The sequence below is a fragment of the Prionailurus viverrinus genome, chromosome E3, assembly GCF_022837055.1.
Source record: "Prionailurus viverrinus isolate Anna chromosome E3, UM_Priviv_1.0, whole genome shotgun sequence".
NCBI classification, from domain to species: domain Eukaryota; kingdom Metazoa; phylum Chordata; class Mammalia; order Carnivora; family Felidae; genus Prionailurus; species Prionailurus viverrinus.
In genome coordinates, this window is record NC_062576.1 from 27,880,044 (window position 1) to 27,893,394 (window position 13,351).

At 47.9% G+C, this 13,351-nt stretch overlaps 1 protein-coding gene across 2 annotated transcripts in view; it reads right to left on the reverse strand.

The window, feature by feature from the left end:
• XYLT1 (xylosyltransferase 1) overlaps nt 1-13,351 on the reverse strand; it is a 311,204-nt gene that overhangs the window by 46,981 nt on the left and 250,872 nt on the right. For both annotated transcript variants that reach the window (XM_047837663.1, XM_047837664.1), the window contains exon 6: nt 1,022-1,102. In XM_047837663.1, the coding sequence (XP_047693619.1) occupies nt 1,022-1,102 (81 nt within the window). The remainder of the gene's footprint in view (nt 1-1,021; nt 1,103-13,351) is intronic.

The window sequence follows — 13,351 nt, forward strand, 5'->3', positions numbered from 1 at the left end:
GCCCAGAGTCAGTGGACCTTTGGATCTTTTAAGATGAGCTGGATGTGCCTGGGAAACATTGCTATTTTTAAATGGGGCTATTCATTTTCAAATGGAGCACTTGAACTGAAACAAAACAAAACAAAACCAACACAAGAGCCAAACCAAACAAAACACATTAACGAGCTAAAATTATCCCATGTGCTGCCAGGTTATGGTCTGAGTTCAAAGCTAGAAAAAGCTGCCAGCATGTCAGTGATCTGGGCTGGTTTTTTTTTAATGGTGTTTGCCATCAGGACGGTGAGGCCTATCATGTGATCTCCCCTAAAGGGGGCGCTTGAGACTGAATCCCTCGTAGCTGATCTCTGGCCACAGAGATATTGACTCCGCTGAAAGTGGGACTGCAGCATGCTATTTGTGGATCCAGATTGGGCTTCTTGGTGCCTTGAATCCCTGCCAATGTCTTGGGCAGCAAGAGTGAGGCACTGGTGAGGGCAAAGGGTGGGAATCAGGATATATGAGCTCAACTCCATGCTGGAATGAGACTCTTTTTCACCAGGAAGTAAGTTCCATGAGAATGAGGATTTTGTCTTGTTCAGCTCTAGAAGGGTGCCTGGCACATGCTTGGCACTGGGTGAGTGTTTGCTGAATGGCTGACCCAATGAATGATCTGGAGCCATCACTTAAATTATGGGGCTCAGTCATCCCACCAATAAAGTGGGAATGAACAATGGCTGCCCTACTTACCTCAAAGGGTTGCCATAATGAGATAATGGACCCAGGAAAGTGCTCAGTGTGTGTTTGGGGGGGGGGGTGTGTAAAGGGCTATTACGAGAGGAGATGCATTTACTATTATCCCTATCCTTGGCTGACGGGAAAGACTGCTGCAGACCCGACATGGAAGGGGCAGGGGCCCACCCGAGCCATGCCTTCCTCCTGTCCTCTGCTTTCCTCTAGGCTAGCCTCAAAGGAAGCCCCAAAATGATCACTCCGGTTTTCATTTCCATTTTGCACATGGGTAGGGGGAGGATGTGCTTGCTACCTTGCATTGTCCCGGCCGTGTGACTTCAGGAAATTCATATCTCGGTATCGGGAGAGAAATGCCACCAGCTGGTCATTCGTCCTGTGGAAACAAACCAAGAGGAAGGTCAGGGTCCTCCAGAGACCATGGACACTTTCTGAGTCTTGGCTCCCTTCGTGGTCACAGAAATAAGGTCCATACAGGCTAATAAAGCATCTTCTTTCATGGGTCACCACTCTAGGCTTACCACACTACATTAAAAGGGGATATTAGCGTGTTTGTATCTTACCTATCCTATAGCCTGTACACTCTTTGAGTATAAGCATACTACCTTAGCTGTTCTGGAATCTCCAGTGCTCAGCACTGGGCGTGGCAAACAGTAAGTCATTAGTGTGTAGCTCAATGCGATACACAGCAATCTCAGGGTCTTTGCACGTGCTGTCCTTGGGAAATTCTGCCTTGTATCTTTCCAGGTCTGGCTTGCTGTTATCATCCAGGTCTCCTTTCAAATGTAACCTCTTCAGAGACGCCTTTTCTGGCCACCCAACCTAATGTGGCATCAGCCTCCCCCACCCCCATCTTTATCATATCCCTTTATTTCCATTACTATTTTATTGTCACCTGCAAGTGTTAAACTTGTTTACGTTATGATGTAAGCTCCATCAGGACAGAACCTAGTGGGACTTGCTCCTCACTAGCACATGGTAGGAGCTACATTAATGGTTGCTGGATGAATAAATACTAAGTCCTTGAATAACCAGTGGGCTACCAATTGAGAGAGCTTTAAAAAATATGAAGTGCGATTGAAACAGATGACGTCGTTCCCAGTATTGTTATCCCAAATTTATCGCCATCAATCTCGGTGCAGGCAGTGTAGTCACAGCTAATCAGCTTGTGCATACAGCTGTGACAGTATTTTAAAAGGCAGTCACACGGGTCTCCATCTGCCAGAAATGCAGTCGCCTCTTCTGCTGAATAAACCCAAACAGGTAAACGGTGCTGAAGTGACAGCTCCTTTATCATCTGCTCTGCTCAGGAATTTTTACTTAGAAGGAAAGGGTTAACCATTGTTTCAAAGTGGGAGACCAGATGGAGGCGGTGGAAAGGAAGGACACTCCTGGAACCGAATGGAGGCTCTCAGAACTTTGGGGGGCAGGTAGGTGCCTTAGAAAGCAATGCCTGGGCTCTAGAAGCAGAAGGGTCTAGAGGCAGATCCCAGCTCCACTCCTGACCCAAGGGTGAGTAATTTAACATCTGGGTGGTAGCCTTCTCTGAACCCCCCTGACTGCCCAGCAGACAGTAGGCTCTCAGTACGTATATAACGAATGGATAGCTGGAAATATTTAAAGGGCATATAGTAGGTGCGCAATAAATGCAAAGTGCTTTGCTCCTTCCACCTGCCACCATCTGGTCTAAGCAACCCCCACGCCTCACTCTTCATTTCCCTGCAACTCCCTGCAGCCGCACCACTGCAAGCCCCTATTCTGTGATTGGAAGATGCATGCTGACCAACTCATAATTCCAGCGGAGGGGGCACAAAGCAGTCAAGGGACGCTGCAGTGAAAACGAGCCCTGCCGGTGTCCCATCCTATTACTGAAATGAACACCAATACACAGCCGGCCATTCTGGCGGTAGCAGAGAGACCCCTGTCCACACTGAAGTAAATCCGATAGGAACACGCAAGCCAAGCCCTGCCGAGGCGCACAGAGGTAAATTCCAGGGATGCAGCCAAATGGCTAACCCCACGCATCTGCAAAACGGTGCATCTCGTGTGTGGACAATCCTGCCCACATGCTCCAAGGTAAAGCCCACGTGTGCCTCATACCAAGTTACAGACAGCCATGGGCAAAGGGCCTCCCGAAGTTGCGGGGAGAGGTGGGAACAAGATCAGCCCATAAAAAAAAAAAAAATGAAAGCAATCTCTCTTTCCAAACCCTCAAGAGGCCCATTCGATCTCTGTGTCTCAGCAGTTCCTGTTTACCAACCCCCTTGCCACTCTGGGACAGTTCATTATCGTCGTCCTGATGAATACGGGGACAAGTTAACCTCTGAATGGGTCCCTGGCAGCAGGAATAATAAATAGGGCCTCTCAGCGGCCTCAGAGGGAGGATTGAAGGGGCCGGGCCGGGGCTCCTGGGCCCCCGTGCGCGAAGCCTCAGGCCTCCCAGGGTCAGTGGCTGCAGCTCCATTTGGCAACCCCAGAAAGCGCCTTTCAGGGCCCTGAGCTGGGGCCATTTTCACATTTACCGCTTCACCGAGTCCCCATCTGACGGGGATGAATAGGCATTTAGCGAATTTACTTAGCGATGCTTCCACATGAAATCGTCTCAAAAGATGACATCTTGGGGGAGGGAGGGCGGCTGGGGAGGGGGCTGCGGATTCCAGGCCCAGAGCCCGGGGAGGGAGAATGCGGGGGTGGGGTGGGGGTGGGGTAAGGCTGCCTTTCAAAGCAAAGTGCTGTGTGCCTGGCTTGGCTGGACTGGCGGGGTCGAGGGGACCCCTAGCTCCCCCTCCCTGGGCTCCCTCCACCGGCCCCCTCACTCTCCCTCTCTCTCAGAGTAAAAAGCTTGCTCTGCACACTGAAACCAGTCTCCCAGCCCTTCTTCAAGGGGACACGCAATTCGGCTGGGGCCCAACTTTCCTATCACTGCTTTCCAACGTCTGTCTATAATTGCCTACATAATATTTAGTTCTCCTCAGATAATTAACAGCTTGCGATCTGTTGACATTTTACCCAGTTCCAGCCTCTCTCTCTCCCTCTTTCCCCACCACATACGTTTCTCACTCTTCCTCTTCTGGTGGAGTCATGTGCCAAGTGGCTCCCACCACTCATCACTTGTGCCTGTCCCTACCTCTTGTGAAAACCATTAGGAGACATGTTTCTTCGTCCACAGCCACTCCTCTATGACTGTGACTCTAGGCCCCTCACTGGCAGCCTTCGTGGCCACTGGGATGTCTTTGTGGAAATACGTAAATAAGTAAATGTTAAAATAAGTGATTTATTTTAATAAATAAGTCATTTATTTCAATTAATAAATTGGCTATAATATAAACAAACTTATTGGAACCATGTGAAAATCTTTGTTAAAATGAGGGAATAAGTGAATGATAAATAAGCTCCAAACATTAAAAAAAATTTAAAAAAAGGGGCTGCCTGGGTGGCTCAGTTGGGTAAGTGTCTGACTTTGGCTCAGGTCATGATCTCATGGCTCATGAGTTCGAGCCTCAGGTTGGGCTCTGTGCTGACAGCTCAAAGCTTGGAGCCTGCTTTGGATTCTGTGTCTCCCTCTCTCTCTGCCCCTCCTCTGCTCACGCTCTGTCTCTTTCTCTCAAATATAAACATTAAATTTTTTTTTGAAATAAGCTTTAAACCACGACCATTTATGAAATTGTCCACCATGCCCCAGACCCTGGAGCAGATGTTTGCCACATCTTATTGCATTTAATATTCACAAAAACTCTATAAAATGCGAGTTTCATTCCCAATTTACAGATGGGCAACTGAGACTCAAAAATTGCCGCTTAGTGAAGCACAGCGTCAGGATTAGAATCTGGATCCAGATGTCAGAGAGTGTCATGCCCTTTGCTACTAGACTGTTTGCATAAATGAATGAGTGAATGAATGAATGAAGCAAGGAAGGAATGAGTGAACAAATGAGTAAACGAATGAATAAATGAATGAACGAGTGAACGAATGAGTGAATGAATGAGTGAACAAATGAACAAGTGAATGAATGAGTTCCATGCCAGGTGTAGGTGCCCAAATGCCCCCCTATTCAGAGCCTGGTCTTTGGATGAATGCAGTAACTCAGGCTCCACCTCCGACCTACTGAGTCAAATTCTGCATTCTAACAGGATTCCCAGGGGATGCGTGTGCCCTTTAAAGTTTAAGAAGGGCTGCTTTAAGTGAAGCATGAATATGGTAGTTAATTCTCTTCCTCTTTTCCTTCTTCATCTTTTCCCTAAGGCCGGCTCCTGAAAGCCTGGACTTGCAGTGAGTTACTTTCGTCTCAGTAAGCCTCAGGTGTTGGGAGTATTAAATAAAATAATGCCTGAAGATCTGTGCTGTAGCACCGGGCATATAGTAAGCCCTTGATAAATGTTAGCTGTTATTTAATAGTATTATTATTGCCATCTTGAATATCAGAAGCTTAAGACATTTTGAACTGGAGACAGCAGTATAATGACCCAGCCAGATTTGAACTTGGAAAGCTTTCTGTGCTTAAGCCCCAGGGGATGCCCTGTGGAGCATGGTTTGGGAAATGCCCCATCGAACGGACCTGTCTCCTCTCCCGGCTGGTGTGAGAGTTAGGAGCTGGCTCCCGGGGGGCCACCTCGACACTGTGTGTGTCTAAGATGCATAATGGTTCTGGGCATGAGGACACACTCAGCTCTCAGGTCCCTCTAGTACCCGGGAGCCCAGTCACAGCCAAGCCTGCCTCCTGGCAGCCTGAGACATGGCGAGGAGGGAACGGGGACCTTCTCAGCCTCCACTTAGAAAGAGCACAACACTGAGCCAGCCCTCAACTGCTCTACGTTCCTCCTGCCTACCAGGCTGTGGCCCAGAACCCCCTTCTCTGATACAGGATGCTGAGAAGAATCTGCCAGAGGTACTCCCGACGACCGGCAAGGCAAAAGCTAAGCACAGAGTTTTTGTGAATGTCAGGACTCAAGACTTCCACCCGCTGATGCTGCCGGGTGTGTGCAGACCCCGGGGGCACCAGATCGAGGCCTCGTGGATGCGGCGGGTGGGCCATGTGAGGATCAGAAATGTGTGTGGGTGGCAGGGGGTGGAGGACCAGGGCACTGGGCAAGCTGATCGTGCTGAGGATGGAGGCACCTTCAATGTGAGCTCAGAATAAACACGCCGTATTTCCCCAGCTTCTTCCACTGCTCTATCATCTGCACGGTTCTTTCAGACGCATGTTCAATTTAACGTTCAATTCAATAGCGCTTCAGCTTTACCCTATGTGACAATATTTGCAGTATGTGATGTACTTTTTTTTTTTACAAATCTTAAATTCTGGTAAAATACACCTAACAGAAAATCTGCCATCGTAACCATTTTTACGTGTTAACAGTTCAGTCGTATTAAGTACCTTCGTACTGCTCTGCAACCATCAACCACCATACCTCTCCAGAACGCTTTCTATCTGGCAAAGCTGAAACCCTGTACCCATTAAAACAAGAACTCTCCATTTCCCCCTCCCCCAGCCGCTGGAAGCCCCTGTTCTGCTTCCTGTCTCCATGAACACATTCATAGAGGAGTCAAACTCCAGGAACCTCCTATAAGGGGGATCATACAGTAGTTGTCTTTTTGCGACTGGTTATTTTCCCCCTTAGCACAACGTTCTGAAGGTATATCCATGTCATAACGTGTATTTCTGTTTCGAGGCTGAGTAATTCCGATACACCATTTTTATGTCCCCCCGCCCCCCCCCCACCCCCCCCCCCCCCCGTTACACATGAAAAGCAATAATGACTACGTATCTGGGTACCTCCTAAAGCACCTGGGCCACCAGGGGCATATGGAGAGCAGTCAGCTGTCCCGGTTTGTCCAGCCCTGAGAGGGGATCCAGGACACAGATGTTTCAGTTTTAAAATCAGATGGTCCTGGGACACCTGAGTGGCTCAGTCACTTAAGCGTCCAATTATTGATTTCGTCTCAGGTCATGAACTCACGTTGGAGCCCTGCATTGGGCTCTGCGCTGGTCATGGAGCCTGCTTGGGACTCACTCACTCTCTCTCTCTCTCTCTCTCTCTCTCTCTCTTTCTTTGCCCCTTCCCTGCTCACGTGCCCATGCGCGCTCTCTCTCTCTCAAAAGATTAAATAAATAAATATCAGATGGTCCTGGCGAACCAACTTGAGCTGGTGGCATACACGTCTGCTGAAAGCCATGTGACCCCAGAAAAACGTCATACTCGTCCTTTTCTGAGGAGCCCAAGAGTGCAGAAAACCATGCTGGGGGAAGCACGTAACCCTTCCCTATGCTTCTGAAATTACCATCCTGCAGCTTAGCCCACAGCAAGACAGACCAATTAATGGCAAGAGCAACAGAAAGAACAGCATCTAACACTTGAGGGCCTGCAGTGGGGACCACTCTCCACAGCACTCTGCATCTGTTAACCCACTTAGTCCTCACGGCACCCCTATGAAGCAGGTGCTGGGACACTCACACCCCTTGTTATTACAAAAAGGGGAGCGTGTGTGTCCATGGCTTTTTTATGTAAGGATCTATCATGCTGATCTGTCTAATCGGCACATAAAGTAGACTTCATCCTTCTAAGGGTGACACAGAATCTCATGGAAGGGACACAGCCAGTCTCCTAGTGATGGACATTTATGTTGTTTGCTTCCCTTACAGATACCGCTCCTAGGAACCTCCTTGAGCGTTTCTCTTTCCCGTATGTGGGTCTGATAGCTTTCTGTAGGATTCAGTTCCCAGATGCGGCATTGTTCGTGCAAAGGGCACTTTTTAGTGTCTCTTTGCTTTTAGAAAGGCACACTACATAGACTGAGGCTACGCCCAGAGCCAGGACGGGGCTCACGCCACCACGCAGGAACCAAGCCAGTGGGCTCCCAGGAATATGGGGAGGGGGAAGGAAATGGCAAAGGTGATGAAAGGGGTGGGGGCGTTGTCCTGGGGAGGCTGGTGGGCTTCTTTGGCAGGCTAAGCAGGACTAGCAAGGGCCTTCTGGCTTCCCCATGGGACCAACAGCCAGTGGGACAGGAATGAGCCTCCGTCAGGCAGCGAGGTGTGTGTATGTGTGTGTGTGTGTGTGTGTGTGTGGTGTGGGGAGTGCAGAACTATTCAGTGCCCGGGGCAGCTGCTCCAGCTGGTGCCCATCTGTCTGTTAATAGCACAGGGATTTTCAACCAGGGCACCTTGGACAATACTTTTCAGGAGCCTGGCTATAGTTGTGAGATGGGTGGGCACTGGATCTAATTCCGGTCTGTTCTTCCTGGACTTGACACTAGATGTGCAACAAATAATTGCCGTCGTTCTTAATAAATGCCCCAGGGGAGCACTGGCGTGCAGGGCTCGTGGCCATCAAGGCAGAGAGCTCTGTCATTCACTTGTATGTATGTCCCTGCCTTTGACCACAATGTTTCCTCTACTGGACATGCTTTTCCCTGTGTCTTTGAACTGGAGGGGGGGAGGGGAACGTGAGGCAGTCAGAAAACACTTAGTAACGATTGCAGGAACCATGCCTGTGTTGCTGATTGTGTTAACTATGCCTCCCCCTTTCACCCACAATTCCCCCATCACACAGGAACTAGTTGATACATGAATAAAGTAGGACACAAAGAGATTTAATGACTTGGCTAAAGTCTTGCAGGAAGGTGGACTACAGACTTGGACCTTCGCACTCCAGGCCCAAAACATGACTCTTTGCAATCCTGATCTCCTCGTGCTGGATCAGCTTTAGGAGTGCCCTCCGTTTCTTTCCAAGGACAGCCAGGCAGGACACAGGCACCTGAAACTGCAGCCACCTTCTAAGGGGACCCATCGTCGAACACACACTGCATGTCAGAAGGTGACACAGATATGGCCTCCTAAGTGTGGGCCTTTCTGCTGCGCTGGTCTAAAATCAGAGCCCTAGCCACTGGGTTTCTCTTGCTGCATTCTGGCTCACAGATGGATTCAAACCCATTTTTCCATATGGCTTATTTCTTTTTGGGTGTTGGGGAGAGGGGGGAAGATCCTGTCGATGCTCTGTCCATGACCCTCCAGGCAGGTTTTGCTTGGACCTTACCAAGTCTTCTTGTCTACTAGCAAATCTCTCAGGAAGGCCAGAATTCCAGAACAACACAAAGAAAGGTCAAGTTCAGGGTTCTCCGCAGACGAGCCAAGAGCAAAAGCACTGGAGATAAGAGAAGGGCAATCACTGATTGATCTTATAGAGCCAAAACGAGGAGTGAGACCCACTTCTGCGAAGACACAGTGGGAAATGTATGGAAAGATCTAGGTACTGTATTTCTTCCTCGGCCCTGTGGGCGTACTTACAGCCACTGTTGGTACCCAAGGAAGAGTGAACTGGATAAAATGCTGCCCCAGCTTTCAGATTCCACTCTAATCCATCCTCCGGAAAGCAGCTGCAGGATTTTTCTAGAACCTAAGTCTGCTCGTATCCCCTCTCTACTTAATACCCTTCAGTGGTACTTTGTCCCCTGTAGGACAATGCTCTTAACTCCTTAGCAAGGTGTATAAAGTGGCTCGTGAGCTGGCCTGGCTGCTGAATCTCTGGCATTATTTGAAGTTTTCTAAATGTTCTGTGTTTCCTGTGACTTTGAAAACTCGCATAAAACTGTGCTCTCCTGGAAACATGATTTCTTACTCCCTGACAGGGCAGGTGCCAGATACCTGGAACAGCAGTAGATAAGGTGGTCATGGTCTCTGTCCTCCAGGAGCGCAGAGGACAGTGGAGAAGGCAGACAGACACGTAGATTCTTATGATATGGAGTGAACTGCCAGGTGAAATAAGGCACCGAGCATCCTGGAGACACCAGGGGAACAGCTCTTCCCCTCCACACAGGCGGGCAGCAAACTGGGGAGCCACCTGGCTAATAAAACTCAGTCACTTTTGATTGGATTTATCTTTCTGTTACCAGAGAAACCGATGCAGAATTAAAACATGCTCACTGCATTGGCAGGAACTGGCAAACCATTTCTCAAAGCCTCAACGCTTTCACAGAACACTTGTAAGACACACATTTTTCATTTTAAACATACATAAGCCATTCTAAGAGGCAGTTTATCTGACTTTCCATCAGTGGGAACTCTTAACATGTCAGCCCTTCCTGCAGACGGCTGTAATGGAAAGGTAACTGACAAGAATCAGCGCCCCGGAGGCCATGCCTGATCCTGGAACACTGCTGGAATCATGAATGCAGAACTAAATTGCCATTCAGCCTTGTGTGTGTGAGCGCGTGTGTGTGCATGTGAAGTCTGTTTGATTGTATTTTAATTTTCTGAAATCTGGTTGTCCTCATATGCCACGAGACATCTCAAATGAGCAGAACATTTGGTTAACCAAATTCTGCATCCCCTTACGATGACTGATTACAGCCAGTTACTTGATTTGCTTTTGGGCAAGAAGAGGCCTGCTTTGGAGGACACAGAAAGACTGAATCTTAAGAGTAAACGTGATCTACGGGAGACAACCAAAACTTGGCTACAACGGAAGCTGTGTCTGCAGAAATTTCTCCCTGATCTTTGCCACTTTGTTGCTATTTGATTTTGAGCAAATTCCTGAAGCTGGCTGAGCCTCAGTTTTCTAATCTGCAAAATGGGGATAAAAATGGTACCTGAGGCACCTGTGTGTTTTGGGTATGGCACCCATAGTCCCTGGCCCATGGCTGATGCTCAGTAAACAGAAACCCCCATATTCTTTGCTTCGAAATGCCAGAGGAAAGGCATGCCCACCACTTGCCAGACCTCCATCACGCTGTGTGACATTTCTAATCCTACCTGCCTGTGTGCCTAGCCCTAGAATAAATTACGTATGTTCAAGTCCCTTGACTGTAAGCTACCCGATGACAGGAACTTTCTCTGATTCATTTTTATTTTCTCAGTGTCCGGCATAGGCCTGAAACACACATTCTAGCAGCTTGATGTCTGTGAGGCCCCCTGCTCATTTCTGAGGGTCTCAGCCCGTCTGTACTGCATTCCAGAATGAGGACCTTTGTTCCCTATGCTGGGACCATCCTTCCCATATATTTGCCTGTTAACCCCCAACTGTCTTTCCAAGAACTGGCCCAGGGTCACATCAACGGGAACAGGCTGGAGTATAAATGAGAACTAAACTCAATGAAATTTTATTGATAAGCTCAACTCTCCATCTGCGTGTATGGCTGAGAACAGAGTTCTTTTCACCATTGCACATTCCCCTGGGTTTGCTCAAATGACAGCAGTGACCCATCATAATAATTTCTCTATTCCAGTTTCACCAGATGGACATCCCTAATGCACCAACAGTAAATATACTGATGTGTGGAGTGTTCACAATAATGAGCCTGAGACCAGAGAGATGTCGGTTCAAGTCCCGGTTCCACCACTTACCGGCTGCGTGTCCCTGGGCGTGTCATTTCTGCGATTTGAAGCTCAGTTCCCTCATCTTTAAAACTGAGGATGAGGATGTCTACCTCATAGGGTTGCTGTGACGATTAAGTCAAATACGACAATATTAACTGTTGCCTGCTACTGAAAGATCCAGGCTGATACAGATACACAGGCACTAGGAGTGCTGTAGGACAGGATACTGAATGGTGGGCAGGGGAAAGCCACAGACAGAGACTGGGTAACCTAGCCCGCAGAACGCTACAATGTAACTACTATTCTTAAGGCTGCTGTTACTCCTCTTACTTCTCCAGCACTAGGTTCTGTATTTTGCGGCTGACAGGATGTAACAAGCATCTCCATGCCCTGGAACTTCAGGGTCAGGTCAGTTCTGATTTCAGTCCCAGAGCAGGCCTGAGCTCAAAGGACAGCTGACTGTCATGGATCACCTTGGGCAGCCTGCCAGGTCCCCTAGCCTGTCCTTTCCGGAATAGGATCCGAATGCATTGGAACACAGAAGAGAAGCCACATACTCCTCCGTGGAAAAGCAAACGTCGTAGCCACCTCTGCAAACCTCAAGCGGACACAGATTCTTGGCTCAAGAGACTGATTCTAGGGAATGAGGGCATGCTGCATCCAGAATCTTCTTTCCTCGCAGATTCTAAGCCTGTTTATTTATTTTGGAGGGTTGATGAGAAGTTATACAAGAAATCAGGCTGTTTAAACAGAGGACACAGGCTCTGAGGTTGTAATTTGGCAGTTGCTAGAGGCAAAAGCTTCTGAAATGTTTTAAAAGAGAATTTATCACATAGATGAATGGTTCTCAAACTGCGTCTGGGACAGCGCTAGGTTCCACTTGGCCAGTGGGGCCTCAGGACAGCTCACTTGAGATTTCTCCAGAGAAATCTGTCACCTACTTTCCATACTGGGAGAAGTTTCAATTGGTAGTAAAAGATTTAGTAGAATAACAATGTAAGTTGAAACGTAATTAAAGAAGATGGCCAATTCAGATTCTAATTTGGGGGGGAGGGGAAGGGAGGGCAGAGTATAGTAGGTGACTAAGTCTGTGTAGCAGGACTGGCTGAACTCCACCCTCACTAGACTGTCTGACCTTGGGCGGGAACACTTTCCTGGAGCACGCTTGCATTCTGAGAAATGGGCATCATGATAGGACACATTTTGTATGGCTGTTTTGAAGATAAAGAGAATGATGCATGGAGGTTAAGCACTCACTTAGCATGGGTGCTTGGTATACAGCAAGCACTTAGTAGGTACTAAATGTGTTACTGTTGGGGCTGGGGAATAAATTTCTTTCTTCTGCCCTCCCTCCCTTCTTTCCTCCCCTCTCACACATTTTTGAGCATTGCCTAAGTGCCAAAAATTGTGTTGAGTTCTGATGTTAGATAGGAATTCAGCTTTTTAGACCACTGGTATCACTTTGAGTCGCACAGACCTATTTCAAGGAGGGGTAACTTTCCCAGGTTTTATTGGACTATGAACTCAGACTTCCTGCTCTTTGGGTAAAAGTCATTCATTTCCGGTTATTCCTGAGGTGTTTACTCAGAGGGAATACCTTACATCCACTCCCCTTGTGTTCCTGACTGATAGTGACTGACATAGTGTTTCTTAAAAAAATATTTAGGGGCGCCTGGGTGGCTCAGTCAGTTAAGTGTCCGACTTAGGCTCAGGTCATGATCTTGGGGTTCATGAGTTTGAGCCCCACATCCGGCTCTGTCCTGACAGCTCAGAGCCTGGAGCCCGCTTTGATTTCTAGGTCTCCCTCTCTCTGCCCCTCCCCTGCTCATGCTCTGTGTCTCTCACTCTAAAAACAAATAAACATTAAAAAATTTAAAAAAATATTTACTGTCATCTGGGACTATTCCGAAAACCTGTTCACATATAATAATGCTGAAAGGTGCTATTACAAGTTCATCGATCACTGATAAAATATTTTCTAGTGCTGGTCCTTGAATATTTAAATGGTTTGGATCATAAAAGAGGTTTATGTTGTAAACTGTAAAACACGATGTGTGCCAGATGGGAGCAGGTCTGTTTTGTTCATATCACTATATCCCACATTCATCCAGTCAGCAAACATTACCGTTACACCTACTACATTTCAAGATACTGTTCTGGATGTTGGAGTAACAGTGACGATTGAGACCCAGTCTCTGTGAGAATTGACCCCTAGTGTCTCGAGGCACCCACCGTATGCCTTGGATTAGCTTTTCTCCCATGTATTACAAACGGTACTAGTTATAGGCCATTCTTGCAAGAATCAAGAAAAGA